Source organism: Neohortaea acidophila (assembly GCF_010093505.1).
Source record: "Neohortaea acidophila strain CBS 113389 unplaced genomic scaffold BDY17scaffold_7, whole genome shotgun sequence".
Taxonomy (NCBI): domain Eukaryota; kingdom Fungi; phylum Ascomycota; class Dothideomycetes; order Mycosphaerellales; family Teratosphaeriaceae; genus Neohortaea; species Neohortaea acidophila.
Genome location: NW_022985516.1, coordinates 835,832 through 860,563, shown reverse-complemented (window position 1 = coordinate 860,563; position 24,732 = coordinate 835,832). Strand labels below are relative to the sequence as shown.

The 24,732-nt window shown below is 58.1% G+C and overlaps 15 protein-coding genes across 15 annotated transcripts; 6 read left to right on the top strand and 9 right to left on the bottom strand.

The window, feature by feature from the left end:
* Nucleotides 1–118: 118 nt before the first annotated feature.
* On the top strand, nt 119–703 carry BDY17DRAFT_325466 (uncharacterized protein; the record flags this gene model as incomplete). The annotated part of the gene is made up of 2 exons (XM_033737367.1): nt 119–365; nt 435–703. 2 exons carry the CDS (start codon nt 119–121, stop codon nt 701–703), a joined length of 516 nt encoding a protein of 171 aa, XP_033588533.1.
* Nucleotides 704–827: 124 nt separating this feature from the next.
* BDY17DRAFT_325465 (integral membrane protein S linking to the trans Golgi network-domain-containing protein) lies at nt 828–1,514 on the bottom strand (the record flags this gene model as incomplete). The annotated part of the gene is made up of 2 exons (XM_033737366.1): nt 828–1,203; nt 1,267–1,514. The coding sequence occupies 2 exons, from the start codon at nt 1,512–1,514 to the stop codon at nt 828–830; spliced, it is 624 nt and encodes a 207-aa protein (XP_033588532.1).
* Nucleotides 1,515–1,689: 175 nt separating this feature from the next.
* Nucleotides 1,690–2,714, top strand: BDY17DRAFT_300009 (mitochondrial import inner membrane translocase subunit Tim17 family protein). Its single transcript, XM_033733992.1, has 4 exons — nt 1,690–1,994; nt 2,090–2,209; nt 2,263–2,457; nt 2,539–2,714. The coding sequence occupies exons 1-4, from the start codon at nt 1,787–1,789 to the stop codon at nt 2,646–2,648; spliced, it is 633 nt and encodes a 210-aa protein (XP_033588531.1). The 5' UTR covers nt 1,690–1,786; the 3' UTR covers nt 2,649–2,714.
* A 458-nt stretch (nt 2,715–3,172) lies between these two features.
* BDY17DRAFT_325463 (uncharacterized protein) lies at nt 3,173–6,146 on the bottom strand (the record flags this gene model as incomplete). The annotated part of the gene is made up of 2 exons (XM_033737365.1): nt 3,173–5,934; nt 6,008–6,146. 2 exons carry the CDS (start codon nt 6,144–6,146, stop codon nt 3,173–3,175), a joined length of 2,901 nt encoding a protein of 966 aa, XP_033588530.1.
* A 534-nt stretch (nt 6,147–6,680) lies between these two features.
* On the top strand, nt 6,681–8,136 carry BDY17DRAFT_311571 (uncharacterized protein; the record flags this gene model as incomplete). Its single annotated transcript, XM_033735548.1, has 2 exons — nt 6,681–7,399; nt 7,464–8,136. 2 exons carry the CDS (start codon nt 6,681–6,683, stop codon nt 8,134–8,136), a joined length of 1,392 nt encoding a protein of 463 aa, XP_033588529.1.
* An 86-nt stretch (nt 8,137–8,222) lies between these two features.
* Nucleotides 8,223–8,665, bottom strand: BDY17DRAFT_325461 (uncharacterized protein; the record flags this gene model as incomplete). Its single annotated transcript, XM_033737364.1, has 2 exons — nt 8,223–8,281; nt 8,341–8,665. The coding sequence occupies 2 exons, from the start codon at nt 8,663–8,665 to the stop codon at nt 8,223–8,225; spliced, it is 384 nt and encodes a 127-aa protein (XP_033588528.1).
* A 650-nt stretch (nt 8,666–9,315) lies between these two features.
* Nucleotides 9,316–10,486, bottom strand: BDY17DRAFT_300000 (histone-fold-containing protein). Its single transcript, XM_033733991.1, has 3 exons — nt 10,059–10,486; nt 9,910–9,981; nt 9,316–9,850 (listed from the first exon to the last, which is right to left on the bottom strand). The coding sequence occupies exons 1-3, from the start codon at nt 10,291–10,293 to the stop codon at nt 9,672–9,674; spliced, it is 486 nt and encodes a 161-aa protein (XP_033588527.1). The 5' UTR covers nt 10,294–10,486; the 3' UTR covers nt 9,316–9,671.
* Nucleotides 10,487–10,665: 179 nt separating this feature from the next.
* BDY17DRAFT_299996 (histone-fold-containing protein) lies at nt 10,666–11,810 on the top strand. The gene is made up of 4 exons (XM_033733990.1): nt 10,666–10,815; nt 10,956–11,044; nt 11,105–11,308; nt 11,371–11,810. Exons 1-4 carry the CDS (start codon nt 10,760–10,762, stop codon nt 11,424–11,426), a joined length of 405 nt encoding a protein of 134 aa, XP_033588526.1. The 5' UTR covers nt 10,666–10,759; the 3' UTR covers nt 11,427–11,810.
* A 366-nt stretch (nt 11,811–12,176) lies between these two features.
* On the bottom strand, nt 12,177–13,879 carry BDY17DRAFT_317622 (uncharacterized protein; the record flags this gene model as incomplete). Its single annotated transcript, XM_033736119.1, has 5 exons — nt 12,177–12,265; nt 12,325–12,541; nt 12,603–13,540; nt 13,593–13,648; nt 13,755–13,879. The coding sequence occupies 5 exons, from the start codon at nt 13,877–13,879 to the stop codon at nt 12,177–12,179; spliced, it is 1,425 nt and encodes a 474-aa protein (XP_033588525.1).
* Nucleotides 13,880–14,174: 295 nt separating this feature from the next.
* On the top strand, nt 14,175–15,173 carry BDY17DRAFT_299990 (uncharacterized protein). Its single transcript, XM_033733989.1, has 4 exons — nt 14,175–14,334; nt 14,391–14,523; nt 14,589–14,709; nt 14,775–15,173. Exons 1-4 carry the CDS (start codon nt 14,312–14,314, stop codon nt 14,807–14,809), a joined length of 312 nt encoding a protein of 103 aa, XP_033588524.1. The 5' UTR covers nt 14,175–14,311; the 3' UTR covers nt 14,810–15,173.
* A 292-nt stretch (nt 15,174–15,465) lies between these two features.
* Nucleotides 15,466–17,004, bottom strand: BDY17DRAFT_299988 (serine hydrolase FSH). The gene is made up of 2 exons (XM_033733988.1): nt 16,723–17,004; nt 15,466–16,663 (listed from the first exon to the last, which is right to left on the bottom strand). The coding sequence occupies exons 1-2, from the start codon at nt 16,790–16,792 to the stop codon at nt 15,945–15,947; spliced, it is 789 nt and encodes a 262-aa protein (XP_033588523.1). The 5' UTR covers nt 16,793–17,004; the 3' UTR covers nt 15,466–15,944.
* A 70-nt stretch (nt 17,005–17,074) lies between these two features.
* BDY17DRAFT_311564 (acyl-CoA N-acyltransferase) lies at nt 17,075–17,668 on the bottom strand (the record flags this gene model as incomplete). Its single annotated transcript, XM_033735547.1, has 1 exon — nt 17,075–17,668. The coding sequence occupies one exon, from the start codon at nt 17,666–17,668 to the stop codon at nt 17,075–17,077; it is 594 nt and encodes a 197-aa protein (XP_033588522.1).
* A 249-nt stretch (nt 17,669–17,917) lies between these two features.
* BDY17DRAFT_340065 (uncharacterized protein) lies at nt 17,918–19,893 on the bottom strand (the record flags this gene model as incomplete). Its single annotated transcript, XM_033737977.1, has 3 exons — nt 18,986–19,893; nt 18,549–18,859; nt 17,918–17,956 (listed from the first exon to the last, which is right to left on the bottom strand). Exons 1-3 carry the CDS (start codon nt 19,638–19,640, stop codon nt 17,918–17,920), a joined length of 1,005 nt encoding a protein of 334 aa, XP_033588521.1. The 5' UTR covers nt 19,641–19,893.
* A 932-nt stretch (nt 19,894–20,825) lies between these two features.
* BDY17DRAFT_325453 (uncharacterized protein) lies at nt 20,826–22,755 on the top strand (the record flags this gene model as incomplete). The annotated part of the gene is made up of 4 exons (XM_033737363.1): nt 20,826–20,906; nt 20,970–21,002; nt 21,122–22,114; nt 22,171–22,755. The coding sequence occupies 4 exons, from the start codon at nt 20,826–20,828 to the stop codon at nt 22,753–22,755; spliced, it is 1,692 nt and encodes a 563-aa protein (XP_033588520.1).
* Nucleotides 22,756–23,853: 1,098 nt separating this feature from the next.
* Nucleotides 23,854–24,653, bottom strand: BDY17DRAFT_174451 (uncharacterized protein). Its single transcript, XM_033729841.1, has one exon. The coding sequence runs from the start codon at nt 24,502–24,504 to the stop codon at nt 23,950–23,952; it is 555 nt and encodes a 184-aa protein (XP_033588519.1). The 5' UTR covers nt 24,505–24,653; the 3' UTR covers nt 23,854–23,949.
* Nucleotides 24,654–24,732: the final 79 nt, after the last annotated feature.

The window sequence follows — 24,732 nt, the reverse complement described above, 5'->3', positions numbered from 1 at the left end:
CCCGGTGGAATGGATGGCACATTCCTCAATAGCTTCCTCTCAACACGCATCCAACAATCGCGTCTAGCGGTACAAACATCTCCGTAACCATCTCCTGAGCAGCAGCATCACAGCAGGCATGCATCGCAGCATCTCCATCCTTCTGTACAGCTTGGCGGGCTTCGCGAATGCATTAGCAGCGCATCCTTCACATCACCAGCTCGCGCTCCGGCCGTCACGACCGCAGCATTACAAGCCGAGCCATGCACACAGCAGCCGCTATCATTTGGGCCCCGGCCTCAATACCATTGGCATCCTCTTCGGGACCGCAGAAGACGAAGCGGCGATCCACGTCTGGTTGCCGTTGGGAGAGCGAGTGCAGACCTGTTCGTTTGCCTCTTTGGCTCGACTCACAGATACAAGCACAGACTAATACTCGCCGTGTCCCTCTGTAGTAACCGCGCCCGAACTCCCCGTGCAGCCGCTCACCGCACGCATCACCACCACCATCGCGTCCACGGCCGAGCGCGCGTCCGATGAGTTCCTCGATTCCATCCGGTGCTTCGGTTACCCGCGCGTCGAGCACCCTGGACGAGAGGACTCGGAGCCGTCGAAGTATGCTGTTGTTGCATTTTCGCGATCTGATGGGCTGGTAAGATTCGCAGCGGGGACCGGGGAGGAGTGGATGCATGGGACGGAGATTGAGAGTTGGGAGTGCCTGTGATGGGGCAGTCCGAGGCCGCTTGAGGGTGATTTGGTGTTCCGTTCGCGTGTCTGGGTCCGATTGAAAGCACGCGGTGGAATCGGATCGTTAGAGTTTCATCATTCATACGAATCACGATCCCCTTTCAAGCTGGCTTGCTGTGACCTCCCATTCCAACCATCTCATACGTCCCAGCGCCATCTCTTCCTCTTCCTCTGCCCTGGCCCATAATGTGACCGGCCCCGTCACCTTCCCCTGACTCCAGTTGCCCATTCGCGTCCGCAGCCTTGTCTTTGCCGTGACCACCGAACGCGAAAGGCTTCAGTTCTCGCCACCGACACGCCCACACGCCCAGCGAGACCATGAGACCCGCGGAGCAGGTTTGGAGGAGCCACCAGTAGAGGTTCACGGGTATGGCGCGGGTGTAGAGGGAGGTGATGACGAGGTTGATGAAGTGGATTGTCAGGGCGAAGTCGAGGACGAGCTTTGAGCGGGCGATGAGGAGGAGGATTGGGATCACACTGTGCGATGTGTTAGCAAACTGTTGGTCACAGGGTAGTGCTGTACGGAGACTGGGGACGTACGTGATCAAGGAATCCATCATCCAGCAGAGTCCCAGCGTCCATCCCGTCGTCACGTCCCCGCGCAGATTCTGCCAGTCGAAGAGGAGGCCAGGGCTGGGATGCTGACCGGCTACGATGGTGGTGAAGACGATGAGGACGAGCGCGACGGCGTAGTAGCAGGCTTGTAGTGCCACGATCTGCGTGAGGATTCGTAGAGGAGCAAGGTCGGCCAGCGCGCCAGGCCGGGGCGGACGTCGACGGCGTGCCATTTTCATTGCGGTAGACTGGGCAAGTACTATCGCTGTGAATCGGGTGGCACCGTGGGTGCGTGAGAGCCGGGCATTCTCGCGACGTGTTGATTGCTCCTTTGTTAACCTGCTGGAGACGTTACAACTAAACGTCCCCGGATGACACGCCACGACGGATGCGGCAAGTCAGCCGAGTCGGAGCTTCATCGCATTCAGCAGCACCACCCACCACCGACTTCACGCTCGACCCTCACACGCCTCTCCTCTCCTATCCCCTCCTACAATCGTCCACCATGGCCTCCTACTCGGAGGGTACAGAGACGCAGGGCTCGCAGGATGTCACCTACCACCCCAAGGACGCCGTTGGCTCGGCAGTCAAGGCGACCGGCATAACGGGAGGAGCAGGCCTCTTCATCTCCGCCATTCAAAACACCCTCAGCAAGCAGAATGTCGGCGCCTTTGGCGTCTTTACCAGAACAGGAGGCACGATTGCGGTGTTCGGTATGCTTCCAACCCCCGGGCGCCCGCCCTGCGCATATACGCAGACGGGCCCAATGGCAGGAGGGTAGACGAGGGCTAACACCAGCGACACACAGCCGCAATGGGCGGCGCCTACGAATTCACCAAATGCGCCTCCGCCAACCTGCGAGAAAAAGACGACACCTTGAATCCCACCATCGGCGGCTTCGTAGCCGGTTCCATGCTCGGCCTACGCTGTGCGTCCCCTTCGCCCGCATGACTCCCCGCAACCCACTGACCTTCACTACAGTCCGCTCCCTCCCTGCCGTCTTGGGGTACGGTGCAATGCTAGCCACGACTCTTGGCGTCTTCAACTACACCGGCGGCAAACTCACTGCGCCATATGAGGAGGAGGCAATTGATAGGGTAGGGGAGAAGGAGCGGATGCGCAAAGCGAGGCGGAGGCCGGTGGAGGAGACGGTACATGAGTTGGGCGAGGGGCGAGGTGAGTTCCTGCTGCTGTGGCTTTGTGGCGCCGCATGGAGGCATGGGTATGGTTTGCTAACTGCTGCTTGTCAATCGATAGGTGTCTATGCGCCCGGCTATGCGCAGCGGAGAGCGGACAGGATACGAGAGGCGTATGGGATTGATGTCACGAAGCCGACGCCTGCTGTGCACCCTGCCGCGACGTCGTGATAGAGTGGTGGATCTTGTCGGAGTGTATATAGTAGACGCAACTTCAAGGTGTTCATTTCATGAAAGTCTGTTACCTTTCGGCCTCTCCATTCGCCCGTGCTGAATGCGTGCCTTCCTGTTTCGCGATGGCTAATTATTTTGAGCGGAGTCATGCTGGTCCTGGGCATGTTCGCATGGGTTCTCGTATTCATACACTTTGACATTTGAGACCGCCAGTCATTCGTACAGTAGAGGTGGACCTCATTCCCAAAGTCCAAATTCGTACAACCCAGAGAAGACACGACCACAACGCTCGGCCGCGATAAAAGCAGCACACAACTCAAATAAAGTCACAAAAACCTCGCAAACATATTCACGGCATTCCAAACTATCCATCTATCCCATCTAGAGCACATACAAAGCGCGAGAGAGACTCAGCACTTGAGCCACTCCAACCTAAACCCTAAGAACCCTAAGCGGCAATCCGACGCCGGCAGCCGCAAGAGCACAGCACGCAGCCAGCCTCGCGCCATCCAGTACTCGAATCAGCCCAGCCCAGCACGTCCGGCTCGCATGATCTGCTCCACAGGCATCAAGCGCCCCTCTCCCTCCTTTCCCAATGCCATCCCCTTGCTCCAGCCCATTTTCTCCATGAGCCGATGGCCAAAATTCTCCTTTCCAATCTCCGCCGCGCCTGCACCCACCACTTCGCCCGTGCGTACACTCGCCGCGCCAGCTGCCCCACCACCACCACCACCACCACCAAAGCCCTTCGGAACCTTCGCCGGCTTCTTCGAGCCCTTGCCGCCATACCTGCGATCGTTGTCGAGCCAGCCGTTCGCAGAGGCTCTGACAGCCCTGTTGAAAGCCAGAGGGTCGAATGCAGGCGTGCGACTGGTCTTGTACAACACCGGGGATCTGTTCTTACCGGATCCCACCGATTTGGACTTGAGGCTGAGAACGACGGCGATCTCGTGCAGGTCCTTCCGATCCGTCTTATGCATCGGAGGCAAGGCGCGAGAGGTCTGGCCGTCGTCCTGGAGGAAGATGCGCAGCTCCTCGTGGATCTGTCGGGTGGAGATGCCGAGGGGATACTTCTGGCTCAAGTCGGCCTTGCCGCTCTTGCCTGCGGAACCGAGGAGTCCTTGCATGCGTAGATCTTCGCGCTCCGCCTTCTTAAGACGCTTCTTCGCGCGATCGTTGTCCCATGTGGACATCATGGTCTCTCGGAGCTCGTCGTCAGAGAGAGCTTCGAGTTCAGGCGGCGGACGTCCTTTCCTCCCTTTCTTAGTGGGTCGGAGAGACGGCCTATCAAAGTCCATGATGTCGAAGCCGTGTTCGCCGTATTGTTCGACAGTGTCGGCGAGAGCAGAGGCGTCGGGGAACGTGTCGTTGCCTCGACCGCTACGACGACGACTGCCGTTGGATTTCGAGGCTCCTGCGAACCCGAGTCCTGCCATTTCTGCAAGGCCCGCACGCGCAGCTGTGATGTCGCCAACGCCATCCATAGCATCTGATAGCTCCCCATACTCTCCGTTCTCGATAACGATATCATCGCCATGAATCCCCAATTCCTCCTGCTTGGCAAACAGCCGAGCGAGCTGCTCATCCGTCATGCGGTCCCGGCGACGCTGGCGAAGGTCCTCTTCGTCTTCCCATTGCTCCTGCTCGGTGTACTCCAGTCGCTCCTCCAGCTCGGAAGAGTCATACTCGGACATGTCGCTGAGATCTTGGCCGATGGGCCCGCTTGTGTCCGAAGATCCATCATCACTGCCGATCATGCCGAGGATGTAGTCCGGCTCTTCACTTGAATGTCCATTGCGCAAGATCTCGTCATCAGCGACCTCTTTACCGTCGACAACGAGTGATGGGCCCATCACATTGATTGCCGGTATTGCCACGTTGCCATCACCGTCGGTCTCGTCGAGCTGAGCAGCAAGGTTGGCCATGTAGTCGTCATACGCAGACTCTTCAATGTCATCGGCATCTTCCCCAGAGTCGATGATGTCTCGGTTCGATTTGGATTCCTTGCGTTTCCCTCGTTTCCTGCGGGGGTTCGGCTTCGTAGGATGCTTCTCACGGATAAACGCCTTCCAGTCGGCCTGGAGGGATGTGATGACGTCTTCGGCATCGTCGGATTCAGTTGTTGATCGAAATGCTGATGGACCGGCGCGACCATCCCACTTCTCTTGCATCCGCTGCCCCGCAGCCTTCTCAAGTCGAACAGCCTCCCCTTCTCCCATGAGTCGTGCCAGGCGAACATGCTCCTTTGACATCTGAGACTCCAACAGTGCGATGTTCTGCAGCCTCGTCTTCATCTTCTCCACCTTCTTCGGCTTCGTAGGCGGCGATGCGTCATCTTTGGCTTGCACCCGAGTGATCTTGGCCAGCCGCTGAATCATCTTCAACTCCGCCTTGCCAATGTTGCTCGTGCCCACCTTCTCACCATCGAGTTGTGCCAGAGCATAGGCGACATTGTGTTCGTTTGGCGTCGCGTCATCGGAAACGTCGGGATGGGAAGAGTTTCCATCAGCTCTCTGCTTGTCCTTTTTCCTCCACCATGCCCCAGCGGGAGCGGGAGCCCAGATGACCTCGGGTTCGACCTTTTGTACTCGAGGATCTGCCGAGCCTTTGGCCATTGGCATCGTTGACTCCTGAAACGCCGGGATGTCGGGCGAGTATGGGGCTGGAGTACTGTTATGGACAGGATGTGTTGCCTTCGGCCCGCTCGATGGCGCACCCACGGGGTCGTCGATGACGTTGGGCCGGTTGCGACCATGAAACAAGACCACCTCCTCGCTCGAGTTGGACGGTGCAGGAGAGGCGGCTCGCGGTGCGGAGTGTTGCCCACCGCGCTCATAGCCACGTCCAAGATTCCCATCCCCCACAGTATCTACGACAAAGGGCAGGGCAGGTGGGGAAGAAGGCCGCACATACTCACCTGATTTCATGACTTCAACATCCATGCTCGTGTCGTGAGCGTCCCCTCTGCTGTCCCCTCGTATGCTCAGGCGAGACACCTGGAATTGCGTGTCTGTGATGATGTTGGTTTGGAGATTGGCGTCGTCAAGCTCTTCTGCAACGTCCTCCTCGTCTTCAGATTCCTCGTCACTCCTGGCAACTGACAAGAGCACGTCACTCTCCCTCAGCTCCGGCTTGGCTTCGACGTCGGTGTCGACGGGCGTATTGGAACCGGCGCTGACAAAGGTGATGACCTGATGCCGTAGCTTCAAGGAGGGATTGCGAGGGGAGGAGTCGAAGGCGTTTTTCTGGGCGAAGCCTCTGAAATTCTTGTGCGTGTCGTCATCTGACAAGCATGGTGTTAACGAGGAAGGAGCGACCGGTCGACCATCACATGCCGACCCGGGGCGTGTGCATACCGTAGTCGTCGTCTGCCATGGATTTGCTCATGTGTGCCAGACTCTGCATCCATCCTCCGCCCGATGCGCCGCGCTGTGCTTTCTGCTTTGCTCCCGCTCTTCCTCGCGGCGATTTGCCATTTGCCTTCTTCTTTGGCATCACGGCTGATGTGGCGACGTGTAGGAAGAGAGACGCTGGCCCGGACGAGAATCAATCCAATCGCCGGAACCACTCTACACACCGACAAAGAACGACTGTGGTCAGCGAATCACCCGGCACTCAGGACTGAATAGATGGGACGCGTCTCTTTGATGCATTCTCCTTTGTCATGACATGCACATTTCGGATGCACATGCTCTCCTTATCGATAAGGCCTGCGCTTTCAGGCATCAACCCCCACTCGTCAGGCATCCACAGGGACGTCAGCGTCAAGGCACCCCAGATGCGTCAGATAGCGTGCCTTGCGTGAACACCCGACCTCGACCCTGCTGACCATCCCCTACAACCGCTGAACTCGCCTGATAGGGTCCTTCGAATCACATTCTGCCGAAATTCCATCCCACCTTCTCTCTTGCCCTCGCTGTCTGCGACCCTCGACTCGGCAGCGGGCGCCGCGAGTTGCCCATGTGACTGAACATCCAAACGTCCAACCCACGACCACAGGGCTTGTACACTTTGGATAGGGCCGCTATCATGGCCAATACCGACTTTACACGCTTCAGCAAGAAAGTCGTGCAATACTTCTGGGACCCGTTGCCGAAGAACGAGGACTCCTCCCCCATATGGGTGCTCGGACGATCCTACGACTCACGATACCATGAAGCACGACAGCCCAAAGCCCCGGGTACCTCGCCCTCCGCCCACTCCGACTCCAGCACCTCGCAAGCAGACTCCGCCATCGGAACAGACGGCCAGAACAAAACAGACGAGCAAGTGGGGAGCAGGACAGACGAGCTGGCAAAGAGTCAAGCGGATCTCACGAGATCGGAGGAAGAAGCGTTAGGCTGGCCTGCAGAGTTCCTCGACGATCTGGAGAGTAGAATATGGCTCACATACCGCAACAACTTCCCGCCCATACCCAAGTCCCCCAACCCTGCGGCAGCCAGCGGCATCTCCTTCACCACGAAACTGAGGAATTTCGGCAACCAAGGGGGCTTCTCAAGTGACACGGGATGGGGTTGCATGATCAGGAGCGGACAGAGCTTACTCGCAAATGCGCTCGTAACGTTGAAGCTGGGGCGGGACTGGAGGGTGTGGCGGATGAAAGAGCAACACAAGGAACTGCTCTCTCTCTTCGCCGATACGCCCGAAGCACCCTTCAGCATCCACAGATTCGTGGAACATGGCGCGGAAGCGTGTGGCAAGCATCCCGGCGAGTGGTTTGGGCCCAGCGCGACCGCGAGATGTATACAGTGAGTTCCCACCGCATGATGCGACGCACGCAGCGCCAACAGCCTCTAACGAACATCCCAACAGAGCTCTCACAAACAAACACAGCCCCACCAACCTCCGCGTCTACGCCCGCCCAGACGACAGCGACGTCTACGCCGATTCCCTCTTCGCCACCGCCTCCCAGAAAGACGCCAACGACCACTTCCAGCCGACGCTCATCGTGCTCGGCATCAGGCTAGGAATTGATCGCATCACGCCCGTCTACCACGCCGCCTTGAAAGCGGCGCTCGAAATGCCGCAAACGGTGGGCATCGCCGGCGGCCGCCCAAGCAGCAGTCACTACTTCATCGGCCACCAGGGCTCGCAGTTCTTCTACCTCGATCCGCACAGCACGCGCGGGGCGCTGTCGCCGCAGCCGACGGAGGAGGAGGCGGAGACGTGCCATACGCGGCGAGTGAGGCGGTTGGGGATCGAGGAGTTGGATCCGAGCATGTTGATGGGCTTCCTCATTCATTCCAAGGAGGAGTTCGAAGAGTGGAGGAGGGAGATTGAGAAGGGTCCAGGGGGTGGGAAAGCGATTATCCATGTTTACGATCGGGAGCCTACCTTTGCTGCTGGTGGAGGAGGTGGCGGCGTGGAGAGACCTGGGGCGGTGGATGAAGTTGAAACGTGGGACGAAACGGGAGGAGAGGAGGAGGCGGAGGTGCGAGACGTTCAAGATGGCGACGACGAAGACGACCATGACGAAGCCTTATGAAGTGGAAAATCACTTATGAATTGGAGCATCACTTTGGAGCGAGGCGTAAGGGTCATATCTTGTATAGCTTCTCCAACAAATTACGCTCAGAGACGCCCATCCTGTCTATTCGGCTTATAATCACTCTCGGAGTACCCCTGATCAGCTACTCAACCCACCATCAGCATGAACCTCACCCACCATTAGATTCGACATGTCACTCACTATAATCCTCAAACGCGCCCAACGCCTCCCACCGCTCATTCTCCAAATGCTCCCACGCCAACGCCATCTGGCCCTGCGGAATGTACTTCTCCCGCCGCACGCCCTCCCCATCTACATACCCGATGCTATTCGGCTGCGCCTTGCGCTTGGGCCGCGGGAGTCGCGAGAGGTCGAGAGTGGTGCACTCGTTGCCGTTGGCGTCGAGGATGGTGGTGAGGGGCCACTTGCATTCGCCTTCGAGGCTGAGCTGGGATATTAGGGTTGCGGGGATACATTCGGGCTTGTCTGCGTTGGGCGTGTAGTCGAGGTGCGTCTCGTCGGCCATGATGTTGGACTGCGCGGCGCTGGAAATGGTGGCGAGGAGGAGGAGGATGAGGGGGAGAAGGAGGGATGAGAAGGAGTCTCGCCACATTACGAATGGGTTATTTGGTCTTTGATGCTGGCAATTAGAAGGAAACGAGTGGCATGCCTTCTTCGGCGTTGTCTGCTGAGCTCGAAACTCCAGATTATTGCCTGGCCCAACAAGCAAGCGGTCACGAGATCGATAAGGGCTCGCTTTCGCGTACCAGCCCACACGAAGATCGACGTACTGTAATAAGATACTGCACAGTATTGACGGAATACGTCAAGGGCAGGGAGAGCAGATTGCCATCAGGCATCTCGACCATGACCAAACTCGCCACATCACGTGCACGGCTGCGCTTGGACTCACTGCAGCCTGTCAAGCTGCGCGCTTGTTACGTTTCGTGCAGCAATCACGAGCGTGACGCGCTCTAACCGCATGCAGAAGAGGTCACAACAAACCGAATGTCTACGCGCGACGGTGAGAGCAGGGCGGTCGCGCGAGTGCTGGTGATGGGATGGCATGTTCACAGCTGCAGTGCTGCTATCGCGCTGGAGTGGTGTTCAACAGTGCTGCGAAAGAAGCGCTCATGAGATTGAGAGCAAGTCGATGCAAAGAAGAGGATGAAGAAGTGTTTCGAATCATGCATTCAATCCCTCGACTTTCGTCGAAAGATGCGTCTGCTGCTGCTTGCCGCTAGCTGTCGAACTTCTACTGTACAGCTCTCTCGTTATGCCCATATTTCGCAGCCTGGCCCATCCCCCGCCCCTGGCCATCAGCCGCAGTGTGGTATCGGATGAGCAACAAAGACCCTTGTAAGAGATGTGTGGAGGGAGAACAAAAGCAGAAGAGACCCCTCTCTCAAAACCCAACCCGTGATCGCATTAGCAGAAGAACGCCTCGGTGTCCATCCACACCACCCTTCATGAATTTCCCCTTGATTGTGAAAAGCCGAGCGCAAAGTGACGTGAGGTGCGGCTCACGCAATTTACTTGGTGGAGGAAGAGTACTTGGTGACGGCCTTGGTGCCCTCGGAGACGGCGTGCTTGGCGAGCTCACCGGGGAGGATGAGTCGGACGGAGGTCTGGATCTCGCGGGATGAGATTGTGGACTTCTTGTTGTAGGCGGCGAGCTTGGATGCCTCTGTCGCGACGCGCTCAAAGATGTCTGATGGAACGGATCAGATTTGGATCGGAATGAGACGGGCTGATGTGAGAAAGACATACCGTTGACGAAGGAGTTCAGGATGGACATGGCGCGGTTGGAGATACCAGTGTCGGGGTGCACCTGCTTGAGGACTGGAGATGACGCGTCAGTAATGATTCGGAAGTGATTTGGATGAACCGCAGTGATGAGGCGACAACGAGAGACGTACCCTTGTAGATGTAGGAGCTGTAGGTCTCGCGCCTGGTCTTGGTGCGCTTCTTCTTGTCGCCAGAGGCAGCGGCGGTCTTCTTGCCGGCCTCCTTCTTCTCAGCCGGGGCCTTGCCCGCTGGTGCCTTGCCGGCGGTGGTGGGGGTCTGTGAGTGAGGAACGCGCAGATCAGCTTCTGGACGCGTTTCGAGCTGCGTTTCGAGCGGATTTACCTTTTGTGCAGCTTTGGGAGGCATTTTGAATCGGTTTGAAGTGGTTGGGTTGGAGTGGTGAGTGAGGTGAGTGAGATTGTTGATGAATTGGTGATGGATATGGGTGTCTGGAGCAGATGTGGTGGATGGAGAAGAAGTTCGATCGAAAGCGAAGTTCTGGGAGGCGGCAGGTTTAAATAGCGCGGGCGCAAGCGCGGCACCTCACAATCACTCCCCGCCAAATCCAGCCCGACGCGGGCACAATCACGCCCGCTTGTTTACACTTTTGTGCGGGACGTGGTCCGTGCGCCCGCGCTTCGCCGTGATTCTGAGCGCGGCAGGCACAATCACGCCGGCCCCCGCCAAAGCTTTAAAGAGCCGCACCTCGCCCGTCATCGCCTTTTCCTGACTTTTCAACTTCCTGCCCATCCATCACGATATCCATCACCAACAGCTCCCAGCACCCCAATCCAACTCACCTCACTCACCCAATCCACCCAAATCACTCAAAATGACTGGAGGCAAATCCGGAGGCAAGGCCAGCGGTGCCAAATCGTCTGCGCAATCGTGAGTTTCCCCTTCTCTCCTCGCATCTCCCTCACTTCTCCATCCATTCATCACCTTCAACGCGCTTTTCTCATCCAAAATGACCCATTCATCCATCTCCATCACTTCTGGGCGCAACCTGACATCCATTCCTCCCACAGCCGATCCAGCAAGGCCGGTCTCGCATTCCCCGTCGGTCGTGTCCACCGTCTCTTGAGGAAGGGCAACTACGCTCAGCGTGTCGGTGCTGGTAAGTCGCATCCACTTGCTCCATCCCACCCCATCACCCCATTCTGACCTCCCACTTCAGGCGCTCCCGTCTACCTCGCCGCCGTGCTCGAGTACCTGGCCGCCGAAATCCTCGAGTTGGCCGGCAACGCCGCGCGTGACAACAAGAAGACCCGTATCATCCCCCGTCATCTCCAGCTCGCGATCCGCAACGACGAGGAATTGAACAAGCTCCTCGGCCACGTCACAATCGCCCAGGGCGGTGTCCTCCCCAACATTCACCAGAGTAAGCCACCTCCACCTCCTGGATTCCCTTGTCCATCCCATATACTGACTCGCATCTCCCAGACCTCCTCCCCAAGAAGACTTCCGGCACCAAGGGCAAGGCCAGCCAAGAGCTGTAAACGCCTTCGCTTCGCTACTCTCAAGTTTTCACTTTGCACAAGATGGGTTCACAGGCGTCATGAAGGGATGGGGGGTCGGCTTTGATTGTGTGATGATAATGCCACTCACATCAATCGGCTCGGGCAGGGGGGGCTCTATGAAGCGGGGAGGCGCTGCTTTCTCCCTCGTGTGTTTTCTCTTATCTCTCTGCAGCTGATCCGGGCGGGGTTGTACATTACGAGCGTGCGCGCGCGCGCGTGCGCCTCTCAGAGATAAGTAGTGGTCGCTGGTGGTGGTTGGACTACGCGGCCATCGATCGGAGACAGCCACTTTAACGATGATACCATATGCAATTCCAGCACTCTGATCAGATGGTCACACCTCTTCGCCTCTTCTTCTTTCAAACTCCTCCATTTTGAATCGGTTGATATACAGCTACCTCGCTGGATTCCATCTTCCGCGAACGGCATCAACGTGACATGCGCGCGAATTCGACGAACCCGACGTATTTCCATCCATCTGGCCAATTCAAAGAAGATGAATAGACAGCAAATCATAGTAGGATGCAGCTCTTTTTTTGTCATACACAGGATCGATCTACGAACAACCGCCACCCCCCGCAAAAGAAGGGCAATCGTCCGTCGTCTTCCACACGCCCTTTCCCCTTTCCTTCGATGTACCCCCCTCCGCCGTATTCACCTCTTCCGCTCGCCTGAAAGATATGCATGTACTGTAGTGGGATGGCATTGGAGTAGCAATCAGCCCTTCCTTTACGGCAAAGGAAGCAACATCTTCCTCGGGTCCTCAATGTACTCCTTGATCTTCACCAAGAACGTGACCGCCTCTCTGCCATCCAGCACTGCGAAAGAAACCAAATGAGCAATCATCAACACGAAAGGGAAGGAGGAGGCAACTCACATCGGTGGTCATAAGTAAGCGCGAGGTACATCATCGGCCGGATTTCCACTTTACCGTCCACGGCCATGGGCTTGTCTTTGATGGCGTGCAGGCCTAGCACCGCAGTTTGCGGCAGGTTGATGATGGGCGTGCCCATGAGCGAGCCGAAGACGCCGCCGTTGCTGATGGTGAAGGTGCCGCCGGCCATGTCTTCGATGGTGAGCTTGTTGTCGCGCGCCTGCGGACCAATAGTCAGTTGAGATGAACATGCATGCCGTGGGATCTGTGGGGATGCGCACCTTCTTTCCAAGATCTGAGATCGCCTGCTCGATGCCAATCACGTCCAGACTCTCAGCATTGCGCACCACGGGCGTGACCAGACCCTTCTCGGTCGCGACGGCCACACTGATGTCCACGTAGTCACGGTACACGATCGTATCGCCTCCACCAGGACCTTCGATGCTCGCGTTCACCGTCGGCACGGCCTTCATGGCCAATATGGACGCCATGGCGAAGGCGCCCATGAAGCCAAACTTGACGCCGGTCTTCTTGAGGATCTCGTCCTTGTACGCTTTCCGCATGTTCATCAGCGAGGACATGTCGACTTCGTTGAAGGTCGTGAGCGACGCGGCGGTGTTCTGGGACTGCTTCAGGCGCTCGGCGATGCGCAGACGCATGCGGTTCATCTTCACGCGGCGCTCTTCGCGCGTGCCGTATGGTGAGGCCTTGGCAGATTGGGACTCGGAGGAGTCTTGTTTTTGTTGCTTGGGTGGTGAGGAGGGCTTGGTCTCCTGCTTCTTCGGTTGGGACTCTTGCTTCGGCTGCGATTCTTGCTTCGGCTGCGATTCTTGCTTCGGCTGCTTCAACTGTTCATCTTGCTTCGGCTTCTGGTCTTTTGACTCTTCCTTCGAAGACTCCGACTTTTGCTGCGACTCGTCCGGCTTCTTCTCCTCTTTCGACTCCTCTTGCTTCCCGGAGTCCGACTTCTCCCCGGGCTCTCCACCCAGCGTGAGGACGACAATCTCTTGCCCCACAGTAATGGTGTCTTCGGGGTTGGCGAGGAACTCCTTGATGGTGCCGGCGGCGGGGGAGTTGATGGCCACGTCGATCTTGTCGGTTTCAATGGAGCCGAGTTCTTCGCCCTCTTCCACATAGTCGCCGACCGACTTGTTCCAGCTCCTCAGCGTGCCCTCGGAGATGGACTCGGCCATCTCGGGCGTCTTGACCCTTTGCTCTTCTGTGCGGCGCGTAAGTCACTTGCATTCGGGCAGAAGTTTCGCCTTGCTTACCATTGTATCGACTTGAGAGGCTAAACTGGCGGGACTGAGTGATGTATAGCGGTTTCCTGCATTGCATCCGGTCAGTCCGAGGGTTATAAGGTATGCAGCTTGCAGCACTCGTACCGTGGATGTAGCTCTGCAGACGGTGATGCACGCGCATGCACGGAACACAATGCTCTAGAAGTGCTGGCGAATCGCGATAGGCTCCTCGTGGAGGCAGGTCGGAGGCGCAGAATCAGGGTAGGGCGAGAGGGAGCGGTGGCGGCGAGCCGGCGCAGGGATTGCGAGGAGGACATGGCCTGAGAGACGGCAGGCCCTCCTAGAAGATGCTCTCGGTGCCACGACCGGACGAGATGGAATGGTGTCGCTCGGTACCTCGCGCTTCAGGTGTTTGCCGATCGCAGGAAGTTGAATATCGAGAGCTGTTGGACTTGGGGGAGCGGCATTTGATGGAGGTCGAGAGCTGAGGTAAGGTACCAGCCCGTCCCAGCCAACAGCAGAGCAGCGGACGGTGGAGCAGGTCCAATGCGCGCGGCCCGAGCTTTCCCATGTCACACCTTTGCCCGCGGCGACACTGCAACGCTTGCACATCCAGCGCTCTTGCTCGTCAGTTCCCCTCCCATCACCGTCTGCCGCCGAGTCTACCTCGATCACGCGGCCTTGAGTGTGCAGGACACAGTAGCTCCGGCCTTTCAGACGGCCGCCGGGCCACCCCTCCCTCTTCCACCATGGCTTCCAAGCAGCACGTTCTGTAAGCAGTGCGCACCGAGTATCTGCCTCGACTGCCCCTCCTGACCAGTAATACAGACACCTCTACCGCCGCTCCCTCAAGCTCGCCCTCGACTGGGCCGTCAACAGAAACCTCTGGCGCGGCCAAGCACTCTACATCCGCTCCCTCTTCGAAGCGAACAAGCACGTCACCCAGCCCCGGCAGCAACGAGTACGTGTCCCATGCACAACCCAATATCTGCAAAGCACTTGGCGCTGACTATGACCGCCATAAAGGCAATCATTGAAGAGACAGAAGGGCTGTTGGAAAGCTACAAACACCCCGAACCCTACCGACCCCCAACCGCGCCGGGAGGCAGCAAGTACCAGCGCAACTTGCCTGTGCCCAACACCGATCGTAAGTCACGCAAAGCCATGCCTTTATGCGGTGCATTGGACGTTCGTACTGACTCTGCTTGCCAGCGCCGCCAATGTCGCACAAGGAGATGCATTTATAGGTGGGAGGAGTGCATATACTTGACGGCATATGAAACCTTTGTCAATGCGCCTGTGTGGGATTTCCATCGCCTCGTCCTCTCCACGGATAACACTACCTGTCCATATTGCGTGTGGGTGAGCGTGGACTCGACTTCCGCGCAAGAGCGTAGTGCCCACTCTCCTTCTCCTCCGTATGGCCGTGATGGAGGTGCACCGGCCATCAATGATCCATGTTTTCGTGTATTCTGGGCGTGTAGTCGGCCGATGGTAATGCCATTATACGCCTGAGCCACTTCAGTAATCACACGACAGGCGCGTGCAGGAACACAGGCAGTCTGAGAGTTGAGCGAAACGTCGGACGACCGGCTTAGGGTCAGGGTTGGGGTCGAGCGTCCACCGTCGACGACGACAAATACCCACGCCGTGCCGCATCAATATACATCCATAGTACACCCGATTTCCTCCCCGTAAGTAGCGCTACGCTGTGTGTGTTTTTTAATATCAAGGCGGAACGCAATTGAGGTGTGGGTGGTGGTCACTCCTCCATTGGCTGTGATTCTCACTTTACTCCGTTGCGAATTCCAACCTTCGTGAAGTCCGCAGCTCAATAACGTGTATCCCGGCCCCATCTTCAGAGCATGCTTCACTTGTTCGGATCGGATAACGAGCATAGCGACGAGAGGACGGGGAAATGGATTGGATCTAGACCGATAGACTCTCTAAACATACACAATTGTGTCTGATGGTGGATGATGCCTCATATTTTAGACGCAGCATGATCGATAGCCTTTCCCACACGAGGCCATATGTCTGCAGGCCATGCTCGAAGGGATCCAGCAAGGCAGTGACCATATAGCAAGACCATACGGCCTGCCCGGAGCCATATGCGTGGTGCCCTCAACTGCAAATGGTCAAAGATCTTCAGCTAGCCGCGAACGAGCGTTTGCTCGAGAAACTCTCTCAGAAAGGCGCGTCCAGGCAACATGGTCGTCCGTGCTCGTCCAAGGTCGAGCCGGTGTCGAGGAGAGCGGCTCGAGGCTCCGGAGTCTGGTGCAGCTAATCACCAGCGCGCGTGGATCTCAATGACGCGAGGGGGGTAATATGATAGTCGGCCATGTGGCCCAGAGGGCAAGATCCCACAGATGACAGTGACTCTCAAACGTTCACACCCTGCTCCCTCGCCACCCGATAGATCTCCTTGACGATCGGCTCCAGATCCGCCGTCTTGATCGGCACGCGATGCGCCCCGTCCCACTCAAGAACCGTCACCGTCTTCGCATCATGATACTGCCTCATCATCTTCCGATGCTTGTCCAGCCCCGGATCCGTCAACCCATGCACATGGATAGTCGGGATGCGCAGCACATGCGGACTCTCCCCATCAAACACATGCCCCTCACTGATATCGCCCGCACTCACACAAGCCGCGCTCTTACTGTACGGCCCCAAACTGACCAACGGATGCCTGCCCGCCAACAGCACCGCAAACTTGTACTCCGTCTCAACAGGCAAGCCCCTCTCGCCCAGAATCTGCTGATCGTACAGCAGACTCGACGCCAGCTTCGCGCCCTGGCTGAATCCCAACAATCCCACCCACGGCCCGTCGCCCTCGTCTTCCGATTTGCACGTCTCAATCGCGTACTTGACTTCTTCGACCGCCGCCTCGTTGTCGATTGGTGCGTGCTCGGGCAGCCAGCGCAGCCAGCGCCGAAAGGGCGCGCAGTCTTGGTAGACGGGGATGACGCCTGGCCCGGGGTCGCAGAAGAAGGGCCCGTCGGCGAAGACGAGGCGGAAGGCGGGGAGGTGTTTGATGAGGGCGCGGGATTGCAGGCGGAAGATTTCGGCGGTGGTGCCGCCGCCGTGGAGGCAGAGGACTGAGAGGATGTTAGTGGGAAGTCCTTGGGGGGAGTTGTGATGGGAGAGGGGTATTTACTGCGGGGAAGATGGCGAGTCTGCTCTTCGGGTACGGGCGTGTGGCTTCGGGAGATGGAGGGGGTGCTCATTGTGCCGGGCGGAGTAGATGGCAGTGGTGGTTCATGAGGTATCACCAGCTCGAAGCAAGAAGGAGGTTCGCGTGGGGAGGGAATGCGGATGTGCGACAAAGGTGTCGTGGGTCATACTAGAGGTTCAACGTCCATGACAATACCGAGAAAGAAACGAAAGAAACGGCGAGGAAGAAAGCAGATATCATGAATAAAGAAGGAAATTGAATGGGAGTGAGACGAACATCCAGATGTTGGATTTATTTTTAAGCTTCTGCCGGTGAGGCTGAGGTCCGGGTCCCTTCACTTCTTCCCCCGTGCCCGCCACTCCTCCTCCAACATCGAAAGCAACACGACATCCCAAAACCTGCCCTTGGAATAAATGCAGTCCCGCTTGACGCCCTCGCGCGCAAACCCCATCCGCTCATACAGCCGCACAGCACCCGCATTATACGCAAAAGCCACAATTCCGATTCGATGCAGGCCGGCGTACTCGAAGCCCCAATCCAATGCCCACTCGATCGCCTCCGTCCCGTACCCTTTCCCGCGGTACTCCTTGACGACGTTGACGGCAATCTCACTTCCGCGATGCTGGTGGTGGCGCGCAGGGATCTCTTCTAAACTGATGACACCAATGGGGATCGGCTGCGGGGGTGTGCCGCCGTCTTGAGTATTGCTGACTGGCGGGGCCGGGAGGCAGATCGCCACGGCCAGCAATTTCTTTTGGAGATACTCGTAGTACTCCTCCATGTCCTTTTTGCCTAGCGGCGCCGGGAGAGCGCTGGAGATGTTGATGAAGGACTCCGCGTCGGAGTCGAGGGTTTTGAGAAGCGCATCGTGGTCGCCCTTTTCCACCGCGCGATAGACCAGGCGTTTCGAGGCCCAGGCGTCGGTCATTGTGCGAGGTCGTGCGACGACGGGGAGTGAATCGTTTGCATATACATGTAAGGGAAGTGTAAAGGTAAGGAATTGCAGCCTCGCGCGGGAAGCTGCGGCCTATTAAGGTATTAAAGGTTTGCCTGACTGGGCGGTGACCGATTTAGGCAGTACCAGAGAACTGGATGCATCAATCGCGCTACAGTATCTCATGCTTACAATACATGCCGGCGATATTTCAACTATCCCCTCGACTCGATGCTCTCGGGATCAGAGACTCAAACAGCCCACATAGCAGCCGTAAGTTCTCTGGTTGGCCCTGTCCCTCTCAAGCCTCTCATCGTCCCATCACCACACTCTCCATTGCGCGTCAACTGTCCACGAATTCACTGATCAACATCGGTGTCGTTTTCCGCAATTGCATGGCATGTCATAGAAGACCGATATGGGCAAGTTGCGACACCAATCCTTGCGTGATCCTGGTGGCGGCGCCCTGCCGCATCAGCATCAATGGCCCCTTGCTTCCGATGGATGTAGATGATGTCTCAAGTTTCACTGGCCCCTCAGCGAAGCCCACAAGAAACCCAACTCATATCCATATTCCGTCTGGGTGTGTGATCTCCCGTCGTATCCTCATCTGCGTCCCTGGGGCCAGATCCGCAGCGCCAACCGCAGGCGCGGTCAAAGGCCTGTCCAGGACCGGCTCCGGCATGGCAAGAACATTGTCCTCCCAGTTCATCCTCTGTCCCTTGCCCAGCGTCAGACCCTTGTCTGCACCTTCATTAATCTTGCTCCCCATCTCGCCTTGGCCATCCAGCTCAGGGATGCGAATCACGCCGCCAACATCCAATTCGTGAACTTTGGTATCGAAGATGCCCTCGTGGCGAAGGACGGCCTCAACTTTCTCAGGTCCGTAGGGGCGCATCTTGGTCAAGAGCGTTGCCACACCCTTGTTGATCTTCTCTTCGTCGTGCGCTCGGATCCAGTGCCGCACGCCAAACTGCTCGGCGATTTGCACACCTCCAGGCGCGCCATTTGCAACCCGGCCTCCCATGTACCACGGGTTTTCTGCCGTGGTGAGGCCGTGGAAGAGAAGCGATACTGGCAAGGCGTCGAGGGGTGCGAGGTGGTTGGAGATGTAGGGTCGGAGGGTGGAGGGCGAGACGCCGTGGGGAGTGTAGATGATGCTGAGGACTTGCTCTTGGTTGGCATCTGGAGAAAGAGTCGGCGGCGGCGGCGCAGTACCGGAGTCGGCACGGCTAAGGTGAAGCGAGGACAAGCTCTGCGTCACTCCCAATGGATCGAGGAAGTTTGGGCGCGGTGCGCTGCTGCTGGTACGCGATCGTTGTCGCGAATCTGGAGAGCCGGGGATGCCATCGTCGGACAATACGACGGAGCTGCTGCTGTTGGGGTATTGCCGAGGCGGTCTGCTTGCGGTCAGGACGGAGCTTGAAGGCTGATATGTGATGCAGATGGCGTTGTGTAGACCGGCCACATCACGCTTGGTGGGGATGTTGGTGATGGTGATCTCGCCATCCTTGCTGGTGGAGGAGTAGGAGGGTAGAGGAATCCGCACCACCGTCTCCTCATCCAGCGGATTGTATGTGGGAATGACGTGCACCTGCTCTTTATCGAGGTGGCCCCAGGATCGAATCCGTTTGGCAGCAGCGGGCGTGGCCAAGATGGCGGTGTCAGAGGTGCGCGGAAGCGAGCAGAGGGTCTCGCGGTGGCAGTGGTCGGGCTTGTCCTGGCTGATGAGTATGATGTCTGGCAACTGGGGGAGATGTTGGAGAGAGTGCAGAGCGGGGGTCGAGGTGTGATGGGAGATCTGGAAAGCAGGGTGCAGCATCGACGCATGGCCTTGGAGCCATGGGTCGAGGAGGATGGTGAAGTCGCCAGGAAGGCGCGGAGAGAGTTTCTTGGGGGCAAAGGAAGGAAAGAAGGTCAAGAGGAAGGTGCTGTCGGCATTCAGCTGTTGCACGCGTACAGACATTCTCGCTTCATGGCGTCCGGGGAAGTCATCAGAGGATCATGTTTTCTCAGCCTTGGACCAGAGTGTGGATGGCGCGGGATGGGGGGACGGAGAAGGGGATATATAGCTGGGGGATCACGGCGTGGAGGCGGTTCTAGGTGGGAGGGTGGAAAAGTGGGAAGCGACGAGGGTGTCACTAAATGTAGTGCGTGTACAGCACGGGATGGGAAAGAGCAACCGCACGCAGGAGCGTCACGCTCGCGTGGCGTGGTTGGTCTTGCCTTGCCGAGTCCAGACTCGGCCGAAGCATGGCGCAAGAGAGGCCGAGTCTGCCTGGCCAGCGGTAATTTTGGCTCGCAGCACGAGCCACGGAGTCTCGATTCCCTCCACCGGCTCCGATCCCATTGGCGCCCAGCCCAGTTTCCCCAGGCCTGCCATCCGGCACGGCTTGCTCTTGGAAAGACGTGTCGGAAGGAAGGCGCGGGCGAAGCCCTCCGCATGAAATACGCCCGAGCGCGCACATGCAAGTACCTCTCGAAATAGTCGAGGCAAGGTGAGGTGGTGTCGTATCTATTCCTCCGTCGCGCGGTGAAACTGCGGCTGAAGTCGAGGCGCTCGGTGGGAGGAACCCATGCAACGCCCAGCACGCACCTTATCTGAGCCTGCACCTGCCTGTCTATCCGTGTCGGCTTACCTGTACGGCGATCGACACTCCCCGACCCCGCCAGCCAGCCAGCCCGCCTGCCCCTCCCTCGCTCCCAACCCAACTCGACTCAACCCTCACCCACTCCGCTGGCCCATGCAGCGCACCGTTCATTACACAGGTGCCTTTCATCCACCATCCTCCTCCCTTTCTCCCCCACTCTCCCATCCCTCCCGCGTCTCTTGCATGACTCGGTGCTGCGTCGCCCCTCGGCCAGCTCGGGACGAGAGCTGCGGTAAGGTAGATGCTCGCTCGCCCGTCGCACCAAGCTCGAGCAGACCAGCAACACAGCTCACCACACCCTTCCGCCAACCCAGCGCCAGCTCGCCGGCGCCACAGCTGTTCCTTGCTCTATACACCACCTCTGTCTGAGCTCGACCTATCCGCTACCCTCGTCGCTTCCATCTTTTGCTGCTACTGCTCTCCCGCGTGCTCCGCCATTGCCCGCAGCTCTGCTGCTCTTACATGCTGCCTGCTGCCCTCTCGGGTGCCTGCAGTGTGCAATGCCGCCTCGCCAATCTCTCACTAGCTCCTTCTCCGTCCAAGACGTCAACAACGAGGTCGTCTGCCCGCTGCGAAACCAGGTACGTGCGCCCGAGCTGCCACGCCGCCCTCACCGAGAGCTCCACTGCTGACACCAGCTCCAGGATGGCACACCATGTCGAAAGCGATGTCTCGGGGTAAGTGAAACCTGCTGCCATGACCTCCTCTCCGCCCTGCCGCTGCTCCCAGCCCATGCCACTCTCTCCTCTCGTGCCGCACTACCACGCTCCAAGCTGACCATGCCTCTGCCCTACAGGAGAAGCGGTATCGCTCCATGCAGGAGCACATCCGCCGTGCCCACCCCGAGTACTACCTCCCCAAACTACCGGCGACGAAGGAAAGCTTCGAGCTCATGATCAACACCCCTCCGCACGACCCTCCCGCCATCGATCCCAACCACGCCAACCAGAATCGCTCCCACAACGCTCAGCAACACCAACGGCACTCCTCGCAACAACATGCCCAACCCCAACCACAACACATACAGCACTCTGATCCGTCAGGTCTGTCACCTGCGTTCGGTCTAGACCACGGGTTGAACTCATCCTTCGAAGGATACCATGCCTTTGGCCAACATGATGGCGGATACTACACTGCTGGCGATGCCGAGGCCGCCGTCATCTACCAGAGCATGCACGCCCCGCCGCGCGACGAGTATCGCCGCGGCTCCCTCATCCCCGCGGCATCCGCCGCCGCGGCACTGGCACAGCTGCACTATCACCGACCCGACTCGGATTGGGCCGGGGATAACATGGGACAGGTACTATTTCCATCCCTTCAGATGTCCCCGACAAACACTGAAGCGGATTTCCTTCAGAACTTCTACGCCGACCAAAGCCACGACCTGAAGCCCCATCATCCCTTCAGCGTCGATCCCACCCTCGAAGACCATGAGCATGGCTTCCTGGGCGACCCTCACCCCACCTTCCCCGTCTCCTCCAGCCCCGACCAGCCCAGTTTGATGCCCAGTAGTATAGCGCGATCGCCCACAGATAGACCTGCCACCCTGCCCCCGTTGCAGAGAAGCCTCCCGCGGCAACATAATCGCCCGCGGAAGAGCAGTCTGAGCCAGCAGGCACGCATGTCGAAGCACGAGCGGAAGCGATCGAAAGAGCTCGCGCGGAGACACAGCGGTGGCGCGCGGATGCCGGAGTCGAGTGCCAGCGTGACGTTTGGCAAGCGGTGGGAGGATCTGATTGATGCCGCGGCCAGCGCTACGGAAGAGGAGGACTCTCGCGACCTGACACCTGTGAGTGTGCCCATGAATGCTCCCAGGCACGCTTCACCAAGCTGACAACCACGCAGATCCCGGCATCACCCTTTCAATCCCCACAAGTGCCCTCCCGGACATCGCTCCCGCCGTTCGCCCTCGGCTCGCAGTTCCAATCCTACCAGGCCTCCCCTCTCAACCGCGCTCTCACCCCACCGCCTCCCGACTCGGGTCTTGACCTGCAACCCTTCCCGTCGGTAGAGAGCAGCCTCTCGTCCAACATCTCCCACGCACATCACAACTCCACCGCCTCGACCGGCTCGCAGTTCCACATCATGGACCCCAACTCTCTCACCTCGCCATCCGAAAGCTCGCCGCTCTTCAACCCCGCCCACCCGGCTGCCACTGCCCTGACACCTGCACAGCAGCAAGTACAACAGCAGCAGCAACAACAGCAGCAGCAATCACAGCCCACCGGCCCCGTACAAATCTACTGCGCGGGCTGCCGGAAACTGGGCGCGCTGAAGGACTCATATGCTTGTACCAGCTGCATCTGCGGCGTGTGCCTGGAGTGTGCGCAGGCCATCACGGACGGGCAGAGTCGGGGGCGGATGAGCATGTGTCCCCGGTGCAATGCGATGGATTCGGCGTTTCGGCAGTTTCAGTTGGACTTTAGATGAGGCTGCCTGCTGTTGATTGCACGCAGTACGAATGGCCTCGAGAGACTCTCCGATGGAAGAAGATGTTCTCGGCCTCAAGAGTCGGAGGAAGAGCAAGAGGGAGCAGAAGCATGTCGTTCCCGCGTTATAAATGACGCCCGACGCCAAAGCGACGGGAGCAGGAAAGAGGCTCCGATACCAACACACGAACTTGACGATGTTCACCGCCGATATGAGGGACTTTTTATTCATGGGACACGAAATTGGGACGGAGTTATTGCGCATTGGAATTGCTGCATGGACAACATCTGGACTGGCGCCTTAAAGGTTGCGGTGTTTATCATTTTTGCTCACTTTCGAAGGATGGGCGGCTCTATTCCTACTTGGAGCTGTTGATTGCTGTGCTACTTTGTCGGGCGAGGCACTTGTCTTTGTCACTGGCTTTCATGCTGCTCTATTGGAACGGCTTGGGGAGGAAGAAGAGAAAAGTTCGCTTCTTTCCTCTTCATAGATGGGGGCTTATCGCTGCAGGCTATCAGATAGTATGCATAGAGACCAAAAGTCGTATACGCTCGTGCTTGAGAGGGCCTGTTGGAGCATGCCCTTCTTCCTTCTTTGACATCATTTCAGATAGAAGAACGTGACTTGGAATAGGAAATGGCTGAGACAGCGACCAATCTACTAGCTTACCTCGACGCCATCGCCGCAAAGCAACGTGGCGGAGACCAGGTAGATCCATACCTTATCCCGCCCGCGACCAATGCACGGTGTCTCAGTCGGCAGCTCTCGCGAGATACATCTGCCGAGTAGCACGCATGGGACGTGTGTGACCTCCTTCCTTTCCTGGAACCGGAGCTTGGACCGTGCAGGCAAAGACGTCAACGAGGCGATTCCAATTTGTAGTTGCCTTCCGTCTGCACGCTCGCTGTGCATTGCTTTTTGGGGGCGCGGGTCGAGGCCAGTGCTTGGGGGTGGGGGTTTTGGGACTTGTTTTGCTTGGCGGGTGAGGGTGAGGTTGAGTTGAGCTCGAGCCCGTTCTCTTTGGGAGTGGAGGTGCTTGCTCGTTCTTCAACCGCCCATGCACATGCTGGTGGTGGATGCACACAGGTCTCGCATCGGCCGTTCGGCATTCTACTCTCCATCCCGAGAAGAGTTTGCATGTGCGTGATGCAAGTGACCGGCAGGTTCCAGCTTAGAAGAGGGGGGGGGGAGGGATCATTGCATGCTGCAAGTACAGCACGGAAGCTTCCACCTAGCCCTTCCAATAGCGAGCGGCGCATCGGCTGGTTGACTCCGCTTTGCGAATCCGCACCCTGCTCCGCCCGAAGGCAAATTGCAAAGGCAGCAGCATCTGGGCCAGGCAAACGCGGGAAGGCGACATGAGCGGGGGCGACGTAGGAGGCGGACGGCGATCCGAAAAGGCAAACGAGTGGGTGGGCTCGGCGTGAGGTGGGGGTGGTTTTGCGGGATTATAGTCACGTGATGTTTCCTAATCGGGTTAGAGGATGGGTGGGAAAAAAAAGATTGGATCCGCCAGGGCGTTTGCTTTCGTTGTGGAAGAGCATCCATGTCGCCGACAGGCCAATCTGCCTCTTGCTTTCGTGCTTTGCACCGGTGGAGTTTTGCTTTTCTGCCCTGCTCGTGCTGGGATCGTCGGCGACAATCTCCCTCCTGCGTTGGTCGAAAGTGCCTCCCAGGCGCGCCCGCGTCTGACGATTTTTTTTCCCGTCTGACTGAAGGGAGTGTCGGGGGGTATATAGCCTGGTCCATCTCCCGGGTGGGGAGGAGCTTTTGTTGGGAAGCAAGGCTTGTCGTCGCCGTTGTCGTCGTCTTTTACACCACTTGTCCTCTGCCCTACTCTTCTTCCCTTGAAGGTTGTCTTGTCCGCCTTTTTCCCGGAGACTTGCCGACTCGAGCGAGTGGGCAGGAGAAGCAGCATGTCATCCTCTCCCGAAGGCGACGTTCTGGAGCGCGCGCTGCTCGATGGCTGCGCCAACA